Source organism: Lissotriton vulgaris, chromosome 5, assembly GCF_964263255.1.
Source record: "Lissotriton vulgaris chromosome 5, aLisVul1.2, whole genome shotgun sequence".
NCBI classification, from domain to species: domain Eukaryota; kingdom Metazoa; phylum Chordata; class Amphibia; order Caudata; family Salamandridae; genus Lissotriton; species Lissotriton vulgaris.
In genome coordinates this window covers 1587567015-1587588672 of record NC_141693.1, presented here as the reverse complement: position 1 = coordinate 1587588672, position 21658 = coordinate 1587567015, and the positions used below count along the sequence as shown (strand labels likewise).

The window sequence follows — 21658 nt, the reverse complement described above, 5'->3', positions numbered from 1 at the left end:
ATAACTTTACAGCTCTAATTGTATATGTAAGTGACTGAAAGAATACCTCTGTGCCTGTGTTAGGGAATGGAGGTCTGTATATGTGTGTCTGGAGGTGCTTTTCAGTCTCCTGCATACATACCTAGTTTCTGCTGAGTGGCTGAATGTATATGTAGTTCTGTAGCTGCCTCCCTAGGTGTCAGAGAGACTCTATGTTTTTATGAACATATATATGAGTTGCTCTAGTGCTGGCATACTCTGTGTAGTACTTGGGATGGAGGCCTGCAACTGCACAAGTAACTTAATGCACTAAAAAGAACATCTCTCATCTTTTAAACACAAAACACCAGGCTTAATGGCCTAACTACAGCATACCTAACAGGTGTCATGTGTACTAAAACATGGGTTTGACACTTAAGAAACACCCATTGCATGCTAACTGAAACTTACAGTGAGAGTGCACACATCTTTAAAATACTATCTGTCTCCATGGTTCACAAGCTTCAGTCAGAGCTTGCCTACAAATCTGAGTGAGTGTAGGAGTACACTTGTAGCAGGGCCATATGGTCAGGGATGCCCGCCACCCCTTCCACCACCAATCCCAATGGTAGGAGACAGACACAGTTTGAACTTTTTGGAAGGCAGGGGGGCCTCACGACCCCCCCGGCCGTATTTATTAAAATATGAAACAAAATTTAAAACTTTAAATTAAAACGTTTCATGTATCATGTACAAAATTCAACTTTCATTACACTTGATGAAGACAGGTATCTGTCTAATACAAAGATTTTCCTAACCGAGTCTAACATCATGACATAATGCATTTGCATAAGAATGTTGTACATCCTATCGTTAGGGGCCAACGGCAAGGTCTTAACCAGTGTCAGATCCCTATCACCAAATTCCCGCCCTCACGTGTGAGTGGCACATGCGCAGAGGGCTTCACCCTCGTAGCCAACTGTAACTTCCCTTGTCATGGGGCCCCCTTTCACTCGACGCCATCTTAAGGTCGTCCGAGTTCCCGTGCGGGGTATCCGTAAGAAGGACAGCGTGGACTCCCCCCCTTTCCCCGCATTCTCTTCCGCCGGAGCGGATATCCGGCCCCCGGGAAATTCATAGGAGTGGCATATAGCCGTCTCCCCCTAGGAGGGGCCTATGGCCGCCTCCCCCTGGGCGACCCATCCGTAATGGGTGCCGCACCCCCGTGGGAGGGGCCAATGGCCGCCTCCCCCCGGGCGCTCCCATCCATAATGGGTGGCACCCCCACTAGGGACCTTGAAATCACTGCTCACCGATCATGACCTTACCGCCCGACCGAAGACTAAATAAATACGACAATTAGTTGCCTACTAGGGAGAAGAAACCTATGATTAACTCAAATTACAGCTAGATATATCCAATGAACTATAACATTGCTACAAATTAAAAAAGGTGCTATAACAGAGAACGCTTTTATTGCATATAATTCATTACATTTCTACACAGGGAGAAACGGCCTATAGGCATGTATTCAGTTGTGTGCACATTTTTGGCATCAATTGTAGGTGAGAGAAATGATTCTAACAAGACGTTTATACATTACAATCAGCTTGCAAATTAGAACTTAGTTCACTCCCAAACTTCTGCAATAGGGGCTGGTGGGTGGGTCAAAAAACTGCAGCTTGTTCCCTTGAGGGCTCACGAGCGACGAGTGGTGCAGCCTTCAGAGCGCAGGAACAAGAGGACGCCTGCCAGAATTCCCGCGCCTTTTATCTTGCAGCGGGAAGGCGAGCAGCATCCCCATCACGCCCAGAAGTGCACGGACTTCCGGGCGAGTGTTAGGACAACCCTTTTCGGCGGCGGGGGTGTGCTCCAACCACGCCACTATGGGCATACCGGCCGGGACATGCCCCCTGCCCGCAAAGGTTTATCGGGGGATCGGGGCACCCAGCCATACGTTCGGGGTGACCGAGAGGTCTCCCCTTTCCATGAGATGTTTAAATAAATATGTCAGTATGTGACTCCCTGTTGTAATATATTTACAGCTCTCTAAATGTTTATGCATGTGTCTGAAGAAATACCTCCATGCCGGTGTTAAAGAAATGAGGGCTATGTGCGTGTCTCTACACCTGCCTTTGATTTACCTTCAGTAGTTTCTGCTAGGTCACTAAATGTATATCTGCATCTGTAACTGCATGACTAGGTGACAGTCTGACTCTATCCTTTTGTGGACATGTATGTCAGTTGCTTTACAGGTCACATACTGTATGGGGGCTTCAACATACTAAAACATTAGTTATTGGCTTCTAAACAGCTTTTACTATCTTTTAGCATTCTCACATACATATCTACTTTTCAAATCATTTTTTCTGCAAAATAAATATCATCCGCATACCTAAAAACTGAGTTTTTCAATCGAATATATATTTTTGATCTTATCAGATAGATTCAATACTCTTCGGAAATGTGAAAACTAAGCATAAGAATGGCACACCACTCTCATACAAAGCAACCATTAATGGCAAACTCTTCAACTTTACACTCTCTGTTAATGTGGAAGGCAGCAAATAAACCATGCCTTTCATTTTTTACTTTTGTAACTCCACTTCTGAATGGTTAGTATGTGTTAAACCTTTCATGCACTTTTATATAGAAGCCCAATATGGTAGGGTATTTGTGAATATTAACAACTTATTTGTGATCGTCACGACGAATTCGCAAAAAAAAAACAGTAGTCCAAAGATATTTAGCTTGATAGTTTCATGACTTTAAGACTACCGCAAACTTTACTAGCAACCCCACTTTAGGAAATCAAGCTCTTCTGACACAACAATCAATGTAAAGACATCTAGGGCCAGATGTAGGTCACCAAATACCGGTCGGTAACGGCCGATTTTGGCCGTTACCGACCGGTATTTGGTGATTGAGATGTAGGGGGCCTACATTTTACAGAATCGGTAAATTTACCGATTCTGTAAAATACCGATTTGGTAAATTTACCGAATCGGTAAATCTATATGTAGGTGCACTGCAAACAGTGCCACAGGCCCCTAAGAATTTGTAATTTATCATGTAATACTATTGCATGGTAAATAACGAATTCCTGTGTACATACACAACTGTGCATGTACACCTGTGCCATGTGGCACACAGACATGCCCTTTGGGCATGTATGTGTGTCACATGGCACACAAGCCTGAATCAGGGGTGCAACAGGGTGTCAAAGTGACACCCTGTCCCCCTTGTCAAATCGGTAATTTTACCGAATCGGTATTTATCGATTTGGTAATTGCCATTGGTTCCTATGGGCCTCAAGGCCCATAGGAATCAATGGCAATTACCGAATCGGTAAATACTGATTCGGTAATTACTGAATTCTACAGATTCGGTAAATTAATCGGTAAAAATACCTACATAGCATTTACCGATTTGTAAATACCGAATCGGTAAAATTCGGTATTTACGAATCGGTAAATGCCATTTACCTACATCTGGCCCCCAACTTCTTAAAACAGACAACTCATTCTTTAACCCTTTTGTTGCTAGGCATTTTCCCCTGTGTGCTAAGCCTTTTTATTGCTATATGGAGTAGTTCACAATTAGGCCCCTGTAACGTTATGTCCACATAAGGTATCCATGCCAAATTTGTGTCCTTTTCTTCCAACATCATGGGGATTTTAAAGGTCCACTTGGTTGTGAATTCTCCTTGAGAGGAACTAGAAATTAGCCAAAATACAGCTACATTTTGTTTTCTTGTAGAAAAAAGGGAAAAAGGCGCGGCAGAAGAAAGTGTCTGGCTTTGATCCTGCAAATGGTATGAACAAAGGGTTTGTGGTGCTGAAATCACCATCTTCCCATATTACAGGGACAGGTAGACTTTTGTCAGAAAACCAACATTTTCTACACAGTGTTGGCTTTTTACTGGGACATAGTGTCAGAAGCAGTACCTGAATAATCCAGATTTCCGTGGGAGCGAGCAGCCAAGTCTTCTACGATGCTAATTTCCAGATTAACAAACACCCCTGCACCCGGATTGCTCCAAGCCCAGGAATGGAAGGGAAAGGGGAAGTGGATAACAAACAACAAAGAGAGGCTTCCACACTGGTGTCTTCGTCACTACCTCTGGGATGAGCAGCTGGGGAACACCTGCAATAGTTAACAGAACATTACTAACGTTCTAACCTTTAAGGGGGGGACACACTCTCACTCCCAACTCTCTTCACTCATACCTGGTTGGCGTGTGGAATTTGCCGCTCTCTTTCTGAGTCCAAATAATGTTCATATGAAAGGTTGAAGACTCTAAGTTGCTTGTGTTGAGTGACGGAAAGTGGTGATGCGATGAATAGAGGTGGTAGACAACAGTATTACCATATGCATATAATATATACTCTCATTTACTTGTTGAACCACAGAAGCTGACTGAAACTCTCAAAAGTCTTTACTGAAGCTCTGAATGTGTCATCGACAATTACAGTTCTTAATCGGAAACCAGGCTTCGCTTCAGACTAGGAAAAAACTCTGACGCTGAAGAAAACCCAACTGGCACAGGACAAGGATAGCGCCACCAAGGACTTAGAGAATAGAAAGTTCTTACCGCGAATATGAGGAAACGCGGAAAGGTACTTGCCCACTGGAATGGTACTCTGGCAGGGAACGCTGACAGGGACAAAGTCCGCACCGCCGAACACTGGCAAGCGGCAATTTGGCTTTCGCTCCGGAGTGCAGGAATCCAACTGGAAAGGAACGAAAACACGCTCCCAAAGTTCCGAAATAAAGTCTCTGTGGATACTGACTGGGAAAAGGGCAAAACTAGAAAAATACGCGGTGATTTGACGGGAGCCAAAATCAGGGCGTCGAACTGCTTGAATAGAACAGTTGAAGTGCGCCACATAGAACGTGCGGGATAAGGAAATGGCGGACTGCTGGGAAAGACTAGAACGCTAACCTTATCAAATGGTGGCACAATCTAGAGGCGTACTAAGCCTCAATCTGACAGTGGTCATGGACTAATTTCTGGATGGAGCCCCAGAGTGGGAACGGTTGCCAAGCAGGAAATCTTCTCCTAGCCGCAGGGACAGACAGAGGTCTCTTAATGGGGCCCGGCATGGGTCTGACACATAGCCTATTTTGCAACTTTTTGTGTTTTCAACCTCCTTCCAGTTAGTGGTAGAAATGGGTATGAAAGCAATAATGGATCTCGGAAAGCTATACATTTCTGAAAAGTGAACAAAATTCTTAGTTCAGCAAGGGGTGCTTTGTGTAGATCCTTTAAAGGTTTTTTTAAATAGAAACTATCAGTTAAAAGTAAGAAATATTGAAAATGTTTTGAAAAAACAGCCATTTGTGCCAATGTTTTAACCTGTAACTTCTTTTAAGTATGACAAACTTTTTAAAGCAATATACCATTACATCCGCTGGACCTTTCTGGTTGAGGGGATATATAGGACTTGTAGGTTCACCAATAACCTGAGGAACCCAGAGCCAATAACTGAGCTGTGTCTTGCAATGGTTTTTCATTGTGCACCGGGTATATAGAAATTCAATTGCAAAAATATAGATTGAAAAATAGGTATCAAGGACACCTATGTATTTCCAAAATGGGAGCAAATATAGAGTTTAGAAGCAGTAGTTATTTGCACATCCCCTAAATTGTGTGTACCCATACTAGCATGTGAATTATAGGACATTTTTCAAAGTGACTTTCTTCATACACATTGTGTTACATTTGGAAGGCAGAAATGCATAGAAAGTCAATAGATAATAACAGTTGCTCTACAATTCTGTGTTCCCCTAAGTCTCCCAATAAAAGTGGTACCTCACTTGTGTGGGCAGGCTGAGTGTCCACGACATGAAACGGCCCCGTCCCAACATGGAAAAAGCACATTTTTTCTGTGAAAACTGACTCTTTTTTTTGCAAATTGTCTAGCTGTGGATTTTTAACCCTAGCTCACTCGACATCTAAGGAAACTGAGCAAACCTATACATTTTTGAAAAAAAGACATAAAGGGGAATCCATGATGGGGTAACTTGTGTAGCTTTCACCAGGTTCTCTTACACAGAATCCCTTGCAAACATAAAACTTTGTTGAAAAAAAATAAATCCTCAAATTTCTATGATGGAAAGGTCTAGAATCTTAGTGGATCCACAAACTTCCACCTGCCCCACATTTCCCAATGTCTCCTGATAAAAATGATACCTCACTTATGTGGGTAGGCCTAGTGCCCGTGACAGGAAACAGGCCAAAACACAACGTGGACACACCACATTTTTACAGTGAAAACTGACCCTTATTTTGCAAGGTGCCTAGCTGTGAGTTCTGAACCCTAGGTCTGCTGGCAATAAGGGAAGTCTAGCTAACCTATACATTTTTTTATACTAGACACCAAGGGGAATACAGGATGGGGTGTCACGTGTGGCTCTCACCAGGTTCTGTTGCCCAGAAACCCTTGCAAATCTCAAACTTTGTTAAACAAAACAAACACATTTTTCTCACATTTCTGTGATGGAAAGTTCTGGAATCTACGTGGATCCACAACCTTCTACCCACCCACATTTTTCAGAGTCTCCCGATAAAAATGATACCTCACTTGTATGGGTGGGACAAGTGCCCGCGGCAGGGAAGGGCCAAAAACGTATTGTGGCAACATCAAAATGACCTATCACCAAACGACCTGGTTTTGCAAGGGGGGCACTAGAACTTTTGGCCCCGGGCTCGGCGGCCATCTAGGGACACCTAACAAACTCACACATTTCTGAAAACTGCCACCAGGGGTACCCCAGGGAGGTATGGCTTTCTTGGACATCTAACGCTCCCTAAAAAAATCACATTTTTCTCACATTTCTGTGTGGTAAAGTTGTTGGTTCACCGGGCTGACAGACATTTCACACTACCCAGCATTCCCTCAGGTCTCTCGATAATTATATCCCACTTCTGTGGGTGGGCCAAGAACCCACAACAGGCAAGCGCCCAAAACATATTGTGGAGAAATCAAAATTACCTATCACAAAACAACCTGGTTTTGCAGGTTTTGCAAGGGGGTACCTAGGTTTTCGGTTCCGGGTCAGCTGCCATTTAGGGAAACCTATCAAACGCACATGTTTCTGAAAACTAGACACACTGGGAAGTCCAGGGAGGTTTGGGTTGTATCTATCCCCCAATGTTTCCCTACACATAATCCCCTGCAAACTTCAAATTAACTGACAAAATAATATTTTTCTTAAATTTCTGTGTGGAAAGTTGTTGGATCATCAGGCTGACACATTTCCTACCACCCAGCATTCCCCCACATCTCCTGATAAAAATGGTACTTCACTTGCGTGGATGGGAGAAGTACCCGCAACTGGAAAGGGTCCAAAACATATTGCGGAGATATCAAAACGACCTATCATAAAATCACCTGGTTTTGCAATGGGGGCCGTACTCGGCGGCCATCAAGTAAACCCACCAAACCCACACATTTCTGAAAGCTACACACCGTGTGGGGTCTGGGGAGGTATGGATTGCGTGGATTCCCCAATGTTTTTCTGGTCAGAATCCCCTGCAAACCTCAATGTTAACTGAAAAATAATATTTTCTCAAATTTCTATGTGGGAAAGTTGTTCGATCACCGGGCTGACACAAATTTCCGACCAACCAGCTTTCAGATCTCCTGATAAAAATTGAACCTCACTCGTGTGGGTGGGCCATGTACCCGCGCAACAGGCAAGGGCCCAAAACATATTGTGGAGACATCAAAATTACATATCACTAAACTATCTGGTTTTGCAATGGGGCACCTGGGTTTTTGGCCCCGGGCTCCGCAGCCATCCAGAGAAACCTACCAAACCCACACATTTCTGAAAACTAGACACCCTGGGGAGTCCAGGGATGTATGGGTTTGCATGGATCCCGCAATGTTTTCCTACCCAAATCCTTGGGTGGCCCACCCACACAAGTGAGGTATCATTTTTATTGGCAGATGTGGGGGAATGCTGGGTGGTAGGAAATTTGTGCCAGCCCTGTGGTCCCACAACTTTCCCACACAGAAATGTGGAAAACATTTGATTTTTTCAGCAAAATTTGAGGTTTACTGGGGATTCTGGGTAGAAAATGTTGGGGGGTCCACACAACCCATACTTCCCTGGACTCCCCCAGATGTCTAGTTTTGAGAAATGTGTAGGTTTGGTAGGTTTCCTCAGATGGCCACCGAGCACGGGGCCAAAAAGCCAGGTGCCCCCCTTTGCAAATATATGATTAGTTCTTCTGTCTCAGCTGTGAAAGGAGATCAGTGCATGGATGGTGGCATTGTATGCACTGGATGGCCATTTAACACTTGTCCTTTGTCATTAAACAGATATTGAAAGATGAGGCCTTCACAGAGTTTATAATGAAGGTCAACAACGTTGTCAGGTAAATATTTCTGAATTCGCAGGTGTTTACTAAGATGGGTGTGTCAGAAATGCCTTGGAAGGCAGTCAACCACAGAAAGCTCTTTCATCAATGCTAAGTAATGGTAGCAAAATGTATTGTCTATGGTAATTCCAGCAATCTTAACCCATTGATCTCTTTGAAAACCAACTTGGTGGGTGCTCGCACCACCCCGTGGATAGCCTGGAAATTGTGCTGTCAGCAATTTAAAAAATAGTGTTACACCAAAACAGAAAACACACCAAATCCCTCAATATGCCTGTTCTTGCCTCCTTAAAATCCTTGTGTATCTCCACCAAAAGCCCCAAAATGTAATGTGAGCCAGAGGTGCATCTGTTTGAAGTAGCTGATTTGCATTGAGTGCAGGAAAGGGGGGTATATAAGCTAAAAGTATGGTGGCACTACACGTTTGGATCATTTCGTTTTCCTTACTTGACCTGGTTCAGCGTTGACCCCTGCAGGCATAAGGCTATCAAGAGGCTACCTAGAAACCAGCGCTTTGAAAAGAAATCTGGAGCAGTACCATCTGCCTCAGAGATCTCAGAAATTGAAACATATTTTTGAAATTATATGAAGTCTTTACTTGAATTCATTCAATTTAGGACACATCTCTTTGGATTATATAGTAAGGAGAGATGTGGAAAGCAATTTGATGTGAAATGGGGCCATGCATATATGTCTGCAGGTACCTCAGTTCTGAAAAGCCAAGAAATGATGCTGAAGAAATGCTTCCCTACCAGTGGTGTTAAAGCTTTTCGTGTGGTTGTTTTTCGAACATCAAAATCCATCTCAGATCCAAATTGTTTGGGACAACAACTGGGTCTAGAGAAAGAGGTAGGCAGAGCTTTCCTCTGTTTTTTTTTTGCAATATATAGAAATCACAACCAAGTATAGGTGGACCCAAGAGCTACTTGCTACTGTAATCCCTTATATGAAACGGTTGGAGCTGTTGTTCAATCTATAAGGTGTAAAGGTCATAAGGTAATTTTCCAAATCTATAACTTCAGATCAAATAAAGCCAAGGCCTCAAATAAAGGTTGGTTTGGTACTACAAAATTCATAAAGCACCAAAAATGCCATTCTCTGATGGGATAAAAATGTTGTCCATTTATGCGTTTTGGCTCATTGGACTTTTTGAGTAAGATTTGACTTACTGCATAGACTGTCACTTACTTCAATTGTAATAGTTTTGAAATGCACAGAATCAATGTTTGGAGATACTTGGACCTAACATCATGAACTAAAGTTGCTGGAATGGGGAACAATATGCAGACCCAGAAATATTGGGTTCTGTACTGCATGATTTCCAATTCCAGGTACTTTACTGAAGTGAACAAGTGTGGGAATGTGTGGTTTTATCGGGTTTTGGAATGCACCTGGTAAAATTGTGTCATGATTCTCTCACAGTAATTTGAGGTGCAGGCACACTGGGCCACTCACATTTAGTTGGAGCCCGACCAAATGACTCAGAATGAGAATCTGTGGCCTAATGGGGTTATAGAATTACCACAAGGATACAAAAGCTTATGCTTCTAAGACTGGGCGTTCATGGACTCAAGGATTATGGGTTTGTCCTGTATAGACTTTGATAAACACTATCATGCTTCAGCGGTCTAAGGCTGACCTCTCTGGGCTGTGCTGAGCTCTTGATTAACACACGAAGGTCCATTATCTTATAGCATGGGAGGGCTTGGGTCTCAAAAGGGGAAGAGCTGGTGCATGATTAATCTCAAATGGATGCCAGTATTTCTGAAATTGTAACCCGTGTGCCCTGTTAATGCTTGTTTTTTCCTGTTGTCCATCCAGATTAGGAGAGCCAAAGGACTATGGTGGTATTGTCTCCTTCCTCTGCTCATCTGATGCCTCCTACATCACTGGAGAGACTATTGTAGCTGCTGGGGGTGCCATCTCTAGACTCTAAATGAGTTGATATGTATTTCTGTATTGCTGAAGTCAGTGTTTGCAAATTCTGAGATACCATGTCCTAGTAGTGACTAAATAAAGCTTGCTGCTTATCTAACAAATATCTCTTAAATACGAGCAAAACTAAGGCATAATCCTCACACTCCAGTATTTATGCTTCTGAAAGACTGGCAGTAGTGTGAGTCAGATTATAGGATAAAGGCCAATTTGCGATTGACTGTGTCTTAAGCCCCATCAGCCTCTCTAAGGTATGATCCATGATGGACTCTCATGCAATAAACTCATTTTTGCAAAAACAGCAGTAGGCCTACACCATTAGCAAATTTGCCAGTTTAGTCATGGAATTCAGAGAAATTTCTTAGTAACAAGACACCCGCTGATAGCTTGGTGGTATTTTCAGACAATTTACCTAAACTGTATTGGCAGTGCAAAGTTAGTGGAATGAAGACGGTCTGTGATGTATATGAAACTTAAGTTAACTAAGCTAGAATTCCCTTTACTGTCAATGTAATAAACTAGAAAATGTTGCAACGTTGACAATTTAGCTATTTCTGTCTTGCTTTACAGAGGAAATACCTAGACATTAATATAAGAAACTGGAGAGCATCTTTTCATTTGTGTAATAAACTGGAGCATGTCTTCTGGTCAAAATATTAAAGTCCAAATGTGTTGCAGTTGCTCTAATATTTGTAGTAAATCCCCGAGTTTGCTAAAGGCAGATTGGAATTTGCTATGAGTGATAGTACAAAGAAGGTTCCACTTCATTTTAAAGTCTTTTTTTCTTTGATTATACAATTATTTGGTAATTTATCGAAGGATTGGAGGGCCACATAGTATCCCACCATGAAACTGTTGGGCTCCCACTGTACTCCTCAGCTGTTTTCGCCAAAGTGCTCACACTGTCATGAAACAGAAAACAAGCATTGGCAAAACCAATAGATTTCGCCTATGCTAATTCTATTGACTTTGACAATGTTTTTTTTCATAATGCAGAGCAGTTGAGCTGCTGCTCAATATAACTATGAGCAAAAAATAAAAAAAATAAACGCCCTGACACAGACAATAGGCAAATTATATTGCTGTTACCAATGCTTGTTTTTACTCTCCGTGGCATGAAGGTGTTTTTTTATTTGCATCCTTCCTCTTGAGCTACTCTCAACAAATAACAATCACATCCCAAAGACAAGAAATGAGTGTTAGTCATCAATATACATCTTTGAGAGATGTATCATTTCGTTTTCAAAGTTATATTCGAAGTGGCACTGCCTATAAAATTATTTACGTAACCCGAAGATTTTGTTAGAGGATCCTGACTTGTTTTATTGATCGATTTACAAAAGTTGTAAATATTGTTTTATTGATCAGCATTTGCAAAGCCAATGAAATGAATGAATGAAATGAAAAAAGATTTATAAAGCGCATGGCTGCCCGGGAGCGTCCCAGCGCTGTGGGTGCAGTGGAAGTCTGAGGGGAAGCTCAGGGGGTCGACGGGTGAACTTATGGCTTTTGTGGGAAGAGGTATGTCTTCAGGAGTTTACGAAACTTCATGTAGGTCGGTTCGGATCAAAGACTAGTCGGCAAGGAATTCCACAAGGTTGCTGCAGTGACCGAAAAACGTCGCCCTCCAGTTCGGGCTTTCCTAACTCTGTGAACAGTGTCCAGGTTACCTTGGGATGAGCGCAGGGACCTGGTAGTTTTGTAGGGATAGAGCATTTTCCCAAGCATAGGGGGCCCTTTGCCCTGAAGGGATCTGTGGGTGATACACAGAGCCTTAAATTTGATCCTTTCCCGGATAGGCAACCAATGAAGAGCTCTGGGTGCTGGTTTAGCCGATGATAGCCAATAGGTCTGTCTCGGCAATGCCATAGCTATTGGGCTTGTCAAAGTGAATGTCTTGTAGCCATGTTGTCTAGCAGCACATCTGCTGTTCACCATGGCTGAAAGTCACTGCAACCCCAGAATCACAGAATGTTGAGCCGAGTCTCTTCGCCACCCATGTTGAGTTTATTGTCCTGCACCTCCAAACACAAAAAAACGCTATGATGTGGCCTGTGCAGGTAGCATCATAGCACTTTTTTCAGGGACTTTCAGCAATGCTAAACAGTAAATTTGCTGCTAGACAACATGGCTAAAAACACTCATATTGACAAGGCCAATAGCTCAGGCATTGCAGAAAATATATATTGGTTTTGCCAGTGCTTGTTCAGTGTTAATGGAGTCTTGGCGAACTAATATGTGAAAGTGAGAAACAGTTGAGAAGCTTTGAAGTGAAGTGAGGATGTGGTGGCCAGAGCAGCCAACATGGGAACTGAGGAACCAGGTTTGAATCTTGTGGTCGGCTGAACAGTGTGTGGTTCTGGGAAAATCCCTTACACTTTCCTCTGGTTATGAGAATGAATGTGTAATTGTGTAATGTAACTGATGCGACCTTAAAGCGCACCAATACCATCGGCTGGTGTTAACACTATGGCAAGATGCGGATGGAACAAGCTCTACAATACCATCAGGTCGTGCAAACAAAAATAAAATCAGTAGTGATGAGGGAGGTAGTGGAGGGACAAGCCAAGCAGGGAAGCTGGAGGGGATGTGGAGATGGGCAAGCAACAACAGGAGAGGGTGGGAGAAAGCAACAATGAAGGGGGCACAAATACCTTAATTGAAGCAGGATAAGCAACAAAAATGAATGTGTCATTGTGGAATGTAACTGGTGAGCACTTAAAGCGCTCCAATACCATCAGCTTTTTTTTGAGGTATGGCAAGACGGAGGACAGAGCGAGCACTCCACTACCATCAGATCATGCAAAAAATAAACAAGTGCTATTCATGTTTTAACAACTTTTTAAAGAAATGCCTTTGTTTATGTACCCGTGTATGCATTTAGTGGTATGTGTATGTGTACAAGGGAGACTATGGCTTTGACGGAGGACGAGACTAGTGCTCCGATACCATCAGATCATAAAAAAAAAAAAAAAAAAAAGCAGCTGTGATGAGGCGGGTAGTGGGTGGACGGGTCAGGCAGGGAAGCAGGATGGGGAGATAGGCAACTAATGAAGGGGCAAAAAAAATACCTTAATTCAAGCAGGATCAGCAACATGTGTCATTGTGGAATGTAACTGATGAGCACTTAAAGCGCTCCAATACCATTGGCTCATGTTCGTGCTATGGCAAGACGGAGGGCAGAGCGAGCATTCCAATTACCATCAAATCATAAAAAAAACAAAATAAACATTTGCTGTTCGTGTTTTTGCAACTTTTTAAGAAATGTATTTGTTTATATACACACGCATGCATTTTAGTGGTATCTGTGTTTATGTACAAGGCAGCCGGCCTGAAAACACAAGTACTCCCATGAAGTGCACAAGAATAAAGAAAAGGTATCTGTGCAAACTTTGAGCAGCGTAAGGAGACATGTTCTTGGTCCATGCGCTATGAGAGGGCCAAACACATGAAGACGGCATGACGCCTGTATGCCATGATGAATGTTATCAAAGGAAATGAGAGCAATGCTGACGTTTACAAATGGTAGGAGATGGGTGGCCTGTAAGCCCATAGACAGCACACAATACACCTCTTCGAGACAGCGCATGCACTGTCTAGCCGAGCAGCGCATGCGCTGTGTAGCTGTTAAAAAGAGTCCACAAAGCAGGAAAATTAAAAGATGTAGGTTTCCTTATTAGTCAAATTCCTTAAACAAGCATGAACGCGCCTCAGGCAGCATGGTCCCAACATTCTAAGGGGCACTCCTGATAACGTTCTAAAGCAGAATCATATGCACAAGGAGGGGTGGAGCGTACCAAGGGAGGAGTAAAGCGGGAAGGAAGGGGAGAGGAGAGCATTGAAAAGACTAGGAAGGAATAGAGAATAAAAGGGAGATTATTACACAAGCCAGGACCTAAAAACAATACATATCGCACAGGCAAAACCTTCTGGCTTTGCCAATGCTTGTTATGTTCAGAAACAAGGAGATTACGTCATTTATCCGTAATCACAAAATGTGGAACTGAGGCTGAGGCAATGCTTAATTTGTAAGGAAATAGGTGCCTGGGTCCTGGTCAGGAGGACATTGCAGCTTGCACCATCCATTGTCACTGCCAGCTACAGTACCAACACGACCACTAACCATCACACTCTTACTAGTGTGACAATTCATAGTTTTCCAGGCCCCCAATGCTATAAGAACAGTTTAGGTGGCAGGTATTAGTCATTGGTAATGCATATTAAATGATTAAACAGCTTTTGTTGTGCTCATAACTAAATTGGGCAGACAGCCCCACCATGTGGCAGACTGTCATAAGCACCGGTGCCGGCAATTAAGTGTCAGTGTCAAGCACTGGAAACCATTGGCTCGAATTAGGCACTGGGCCAAGGCAAGGGAGATGATATGGGTCCTTTCTGGGGAGAGGATGTGGGGTAAGGGCCAGAGCTGCCAACTATGGAGCTGGTAAAGCGGGTTTGAGTTTCAGCTTAAGATCCTTGATTGTGGGCAGAACACATAATCTTGCTGTGCCTACAAAAATGATTGTGTCCTTGTGTAAAGTAACTGGTGCTAATGTAAAGCGCTCCAATACCTTTAGTGGTGTCAGTGCTATATAAAACTGCACAAAAAAAAGGAACTGGTGCTAATGTTAAGCGCACCAATACCTTCGGGTGATGTTGGTGCCAAATAAAACTGCACCAAAAAAGTAACTTGTGCTTATGTAAAGAGATTCAATACCTTCCGGAGGTGATGGTGGTACGTAAAACTGCACACAAAAACTGTGAAAAACAGTCGGTGGAGGAAGGGATTTGTGCAGCAGAGTCCAGCGGGGTCAAGCAGTGACGGGCAGGAGGTGGACTGGCAACCAAGAAAAAATGCAGGCTGCCTCAGGGAGATTAAATTATTTGCCTGTAATCACAAAATGTGGAAGTGAAACCGAGGCTAGGGATACAATGTGATGTCCTCTTGGGAGTGGATGCGGCGAAAGGGCCAGTGTCAAATATGGAGCTGGGAAACCGGGGATGAGTTTTGGCTTTGGTTAACGTCCTTGACTCTGGACCAATGCCTATAACTACAAAAGTGAATGTGTCCTTGTGCAAAGTAATTGTTGCTTATGTAAAGTGCTCCAATACCTTCAGCTGGTGTTGGTGCTACATAAAACTGCCCCAAAAAAATAAATGTGAAAAGCAAAGTCGGGGTAGGAGGGGGTCTGTGGGAAGGGGAGATATGTGCAACAGGAGTTCAAGGGGGCAAGCAGTGATGGGCAGGAGGTGGACAGGCAACCAAGAGCAAAGGCAGGTTGCCACAAAGAGATTAAGGGCCTGATTTAGATCTTGGCAGACTGGTTACTTCATCACAACAGTGACGGATATTCTATTCTATAATTTTTTGTTTATATAACAATATGCACAATAACAACATTCCGCAGGTGCACTTGTCCATCAGATATCCTTATTTTTTGCCTTAAAAAACTTAAAGCCACACATTTCATACACATCTCTCATTTCCCTCACAAATGCACACACCTTTCACAGAAGCATTCAACTGAGCGTACCTTCACAATCCCACAATGCCTCTCACACCAATATACTCACACTGATCCATCATTCTTATTCAAAGAAGCACTATTCAAAGAAGCACCTAGAGACAAAAGTAAGACACCTAACCACAGTAAAAATGATCACACTATTTAGAAAAAAAACAAGCTCGCACATAATGCACATTCTTGACACACATGTCCATCAGATATCCTTATATATCCCTATGCTGCTAGCGATCGTACTTACCTATAGGTGCTGTGATTTTCCTCTCTTAGCGCTTAGAGACCGTCGGTATTAAACGCTATACAAATCGAAATTAACATAACATAACATAACACGAGCTCTAAAACTTTGTCTCGCCACTTCAAACGCTCATTCATCACTACTCCCCAGGGCTCAAATTACACATACAGTGCACTTTCCCTGTTTGCACCACAGAGCACCTTTCAAATGTGTGCCTGGTGCAGACCGGGATAGTGTCCCCATTACAATGAATGCAGTGCCCTCAGGACAACTGCAAACTTGTGCAACCCCAGGAGCAACACATTCAGTGAAATACAGAGCTTTCTAGATGCTCCTTGTTTCTCTGTGCAGGGGGCAACCTGTATGCGCTTTGAAGTTGAGAGGTCAACTGGGGTGACAGACGCTTCGTAGTGGCCACAGCCAGGCTGTGGAACTCACTCCCCCTGGGCATTAAGATTTGCCCCACGCTACTCAGCTTCAGGAACCAACTTAAGACGTGGCTGTTTGCATAATAGATGCCCTTGTTTGTGTAGTTTTTGATCGTAAAGCGCCGAGACACCTCCGGGTAGTTGCGCGCTGTACAAATCGCAAAAAATATAAAAAAAGAAAAAGAAAAAGAGCCCCCTGGAGGCGGGTGCATTGAGTGACTGCACCGGCCAGCAAAGGGATGTCTAGATGATCAATTGGGACCCCTTTTCCCCCATCCAGAGGGCTGCCCTCAGGGGCACACTCCCAATGTGCCACCATTATATGACGCACTGTCTGCCTAAGGCCATGTTTGCCTCTGGGCACTCATCCATAATACAGCACAGATGCTGCTGCAAAGCGATTCTGTCATCTACATGGGTTCAATTCCCCATGGAAAAGAAGGAAAGCCCTCTGAAGGGAGCGCTGGTTCTACATGTGCGGGGGAACTGTCAGTATTATGGAAGGGGCTTCACAAAAAGGTGTACGAGACAGCACTGGATGACTCTGCCCTCTCCACTACACAAAATGAAGCCCTGCTGGTATCTCTCCTCCAGCCTGATAAAAACCCAGAGCTGTTTGGATCTTATTGGCTGTTTGCACTCCTTAATATGGGCGACAAGATATTTGCATCATTATTGGCCAGGCGCCTTTTGCCATTAGTGAAACCATTGGTGCACCCTGACCAGAATGGTTTTGGCCCCACGTGATGCACTTCACTCAATATATGGAGGATCCTTAGGGTTCAACAATATGCAGTGCACAGCTGGCCCTATCAGGCTGCCTGATATTAGATCTGGAAAAAGCCTTTGACTCTATGGAATGGCCCTACCTGGCAGCTGTGCTAGAAAAGTCTGAATTGGGGGACCATTATTTGAACATGGTTAGTCTACTATATCAACAACCCACAGTCAAGGGTCCGCACCAGCAATCTGGTCTCCGATTGCATAAGGGTGAAGCACGGGACCTGCCAGGGCTGCCCACTGTCTCTGTTGTTGTTCTCTCTTGCTATGGAGCCCTTGGCGATGCTGCTCAGGAGTGATGGTGAGAACTGGGGTATACACTTGGGCGATGGATTGCATGCCGTTTCACTGTATGCGGATGACTTGTTGTTATATTGCCGATATATCACAGCGATCCCGGAATCCATTGCAGATATACTTCAGGCATTCGAAGAGAAATCAGGTCTTCGGTGTCAAGATCCGACACGCTTCTCCTCGGAGCTGTGTTGAAAGTCCTAAACCCGCGCTCACGCAACCCACCCGTGATCCGGCATAAAACACAGACCAATTGGAGGGTTCCGCAATCGCGGGAAAGGAAGGGGACAGCGGGGAGGGAGATCTGAAATGATTAAGAACAAGGGATTTAGTTTCACACCCCTCCCTATCTACTCTATGATACAAATGCACTCTATAGGTCAATAGGACTCTATTCCCCCACTGATAAGCAAGCCTACCTGTAAAGGAAAATTCTAAGTCTTTCTATGCAGGAGAGAGAGAGGGAAGGTCCTATCAGTGGTAATGATCTGGCAAGGAAAGAACACAAAATGTACATGTATTATACCACAAATGTACCATACACCATTGGTTGCTTATCACACCTCACATACCAATGCTTGACCATAGATTATCTTGTTCCACTCTTTCGTTACTAGGTACCCCCCTGTTTCCTCTCCTGCAGTATGAAAAGAAAACACAAGCAAGTTGTCGAAAAGAAACATGGAAAACTGATAACGAACTGAAGGTTAACTGCACCTTTAAATGTTTCAGTTCAGCACACAAAAGTATCACGTTTGCAATAAGGGTGACGTGCCAAGCTTTAGTCCATTTATAATAGTCTTGTATTTCTCACATAACCTGTGAGTCTCAATTTGTTCCGTAACTTTTCAATCTCTGAAAATTACCACGTTCTTTATCCAATTAACATCCAGAAATAGACACGCAGCCGCGTTTCTCAAACCCTTGGAACCCAAACACTTCTCCTTCGGAAAAAGCCACAGAGAGAGGAAACTGACGAACACAGCCGTGTCCGTCTCTCCCGGATACCTACAAAGATCCTGCAACAGTACCACTGTTTCTCCAGCGCCGTATGTTCCCAGCCGGAAACACACTTTACTCACGGTTCCTTCACCGATGCACAACAGCCCTTCACGCCGGCTCACCAGAATTATCGGCTCCGTTTGTGGTGTGAGTTTGGGTTATATTTCCGCACCTTCACCCATGGCCCTCTGGGGATTGTAGTTCAATGAATCAAGGCCTCCTAAACCCCACGCATTGCGCGGACAGCGTCCCAAACGGACCGATTCTGACATTCGGGTCAATTGGGCCAAGTCAGGGATATATTCATTTAATTCTGGCGTAGTAGAGGAGGATATCATCCTGAACGGGTCGCTTCTCACTTGGTATCCCGCTCACCTGATGATTTATTTGAAGGAAATCTGCTGCGGGCTATCTCAGCCATACGAGCCCAGGTGCAATTCTGGAAAACGCTCCCACTAAATGTACTGAGTCGCATAGCCCTATTGAAAATGATTGTACTCCCAAATTGCTCTATTATTTTTCAAATCTCCCTCTTTATGTCCAGCCTAAGATCTTTTGAGACCTGGAACGATTGTTTTATGGAAGATGTACGCTCCTATCGGTCAAGGCGAATTAGCCGTCCCTAATATGGAGTTGTATTATTTAGCTGCCCAACTACAGTGGGCAACGAAATGGTTAAATGGCAGATATTTGGTGGACACCGCAACGGTGCAGCAGCCCTGGACACACTCTCAAATATACCATTTGTTCCACCCCATTGCTAAATTCCTGTGGCCAGCACAATTATATCTAGGTCTGGCCCATAAATGTTACAAACAGTGTTTATATCATACCTGCACAACGATACCTTACGCCCCGATCTTGCCATTACTGGGGACACCACGAGGAAGGAAAGGCACATCAGAGGTAGTATTGACAACTGGGCATGTGGCAGACTTACACACTCTGGGTGATTTGTAAAGGGACGGTGCACTGTTAACATCTGAGGCGTTGGTCGAAGAGTCTGGGTTGCCAGCCTGATGGTGCAGTGAGCAAGGGACTCACATCTGAGTATACCCTTCCACGCTTATGGTGAACAAAATGATTCAGAAAAGGGGGTGGTGATGGACAGAGTGTCTGAATTAAGCAGACCACTCCTACCCAGTCCAAAGATCAGGGCTTGATCCATCACCGTTTTTTAGCTTACTGCACCATCCCAGCTCAGAACCTGGCTACATGCAAATTAGTCTGTCCCTGGCACAGTGCATCATGGGAACAGGGCGGACCAAACTACCAAGCCAACTAAACTGGGTAGGAGTGGTCTGCTTAATTCAGATACTCTGTCCATCACCACCCCCTTTTCTGAATCATTTTGTCCACCATAAGCGTGGAAGGGTATACTCAGATGTGAGTCCCTTGCTCACTGCACCATCAGGATTCAAGCAAGCCGGGCCGAAGACGGCTGTAATGCCAGAAACCGGTCCCCGGAAGCTTGTTTCCTTCCCAGTATAAGAATTGGCTTTGTAGTTTGGTCTGCCCTGTTCCCATGATGCACTGGGCCAGGGACAGACTAATTTGCATGTAGCCAGGTTCTGAGCTGGGATGGTGCAGTGAGCTAAAAAACGGTGATGGATCAAGCCCTGATCTTTGGACTGGGTAGGAGTGGTCTGCTTAATTCAGACACTCTGTCCATCACCACCCCCTTTTCTGAATCATTTTGTCCACCATAAGCGTGGAAGGGTATACTCAGATGTGAGTCCCTTGCACACTGCACCATCAGGATTCAAGCAAGCCGGGCCGAAGACGGCTGTAATGCCAGAAACCGGTCCCCGGAAGCTTGTGTCCTTCCCAGTATAAGAATTGGCTTGGTAGTTTGGTCTGCCCTGTTCCCATGATGCGCTGGGCCAGGGACAGACTAATTTGCATGTAGCCAGGTTCTGAGCTGGGATGGTGCAGTGAGCTAAAAAACGGTGATGGATCAAGCCCTGATCTTTGGACTGGGTAGGAGTGGTCTGCTTAATTCAGACACTCTGTCCATCACCACCCCCTTTTCTGAATCATTTTGTCCATCATAAGCGTGGAAGGGTATACTCAGATGTGAGTCCCTTACTCACTGCACCATCAGGATTCAAGCAAGCCGGGCCGAAGACGGCTGTAATGCCAGAAACCGGTCCCCGGAAGCTTGTTTCCTTCCCAGTATAAGAATTGGCTTTGTAGTTTGGTCTGCCCTGTTCCCATGATGCACTGGGCCAGGGACAGACTAATTTGCATGTAGCCAGGTTCTGAGCTGGGATGGTGCAGTGAGCTAAAAAACGGTGATGGATCAAGCCCTGATCTTTGGACTGGGTAGGAGTGGTCTGCTTAATTCATTTCTGACGTGGGCACAAGTGTAAAGTACGGTGCTGCATAGGGAAGAGACAGCGGGGCTCCGTAAATTCCCTATTGGGCATGATTGGGATGCACTCCTCACTACATTGCTTGCCACTATCGCCAACACCACAGATGGCACCTTGGTCATCAATGAATGCACCATAAGACTGTTCCTCATATCCCTGGCTCAGAACATGGGAAGATATGCACTCCCTAGCTGCCTCGCTAGACACTGGGGTCCCCTCTCCTGTTCAGCAATATCTCCACATACCCGACAAGAAAGTTGAAAGTTGAAAGTATTTGTAAAGCGCACTGTGGCCAAGCGGCTTCCTGGCGCTGGAGGGATTGGGCGGTGGCAGAAGGAGAGGGCACCAGGAGATTACTGAGAAGAAAAATCTTGAGCAAACAGATGAGTTTTGAGCGCCTTACGGAAAGGCAGACAGTCAGTAATAGACCTAATAGAGAATGGAAGACTGTTCCAGAAGTGTGGGGCAAGGGTAGAGAACCTTGTGATGCCTGTTCTGGACTTACGGAAGCGGGGGACACTGAGAAGTGCCTGACTGGAAGAACGGAGATCGCGGCAGGGGAGATGGTGGGTGATCCTAGAATTGATGAAAATAGGAGCTGTATGGACGCGGGCCATGAAGACTATGCATCCCAGCTTGAAAAGGGCTCTCTTCAGGACGGGAAGCCAATGGAGGGACTTGAGTAGGGGAGTGGTATGAGGAGACCTAGGGAGCCGGTGGAGGAGACGAGC

General features: G+C 44.5%; 1 protein-coding gene across 1 annotated transcript in view; it reads left to right on the top strand.

The window, feature by feature from the left end:
- LOC147716746 (dehydrogenase/reductase SDR family member 4-like) overlaps window positions 1–10853 on the top strand; it is a 243109-nt gene extending 232256 nt beyond the window's left edge. Inside the window, exons 8-9 of the mRNA XM_086919775.1 lie at window positions 8292–8347; window positions 10172–10853. Of these exons, the coding sequence (XP_086775901.1) occupies window positions 8292–8347; window positions 10172–10286 (171 nt within the window). The 3' untranslated portion in view covers window positions 10287–10853. The remainder of the gene's footprint in view (window positions 1–8291; window positions 8348–10171) is intronic.
- The last annotated feature ends 10805 nt before the right edge of the window (window positions 10854–21658 follow it).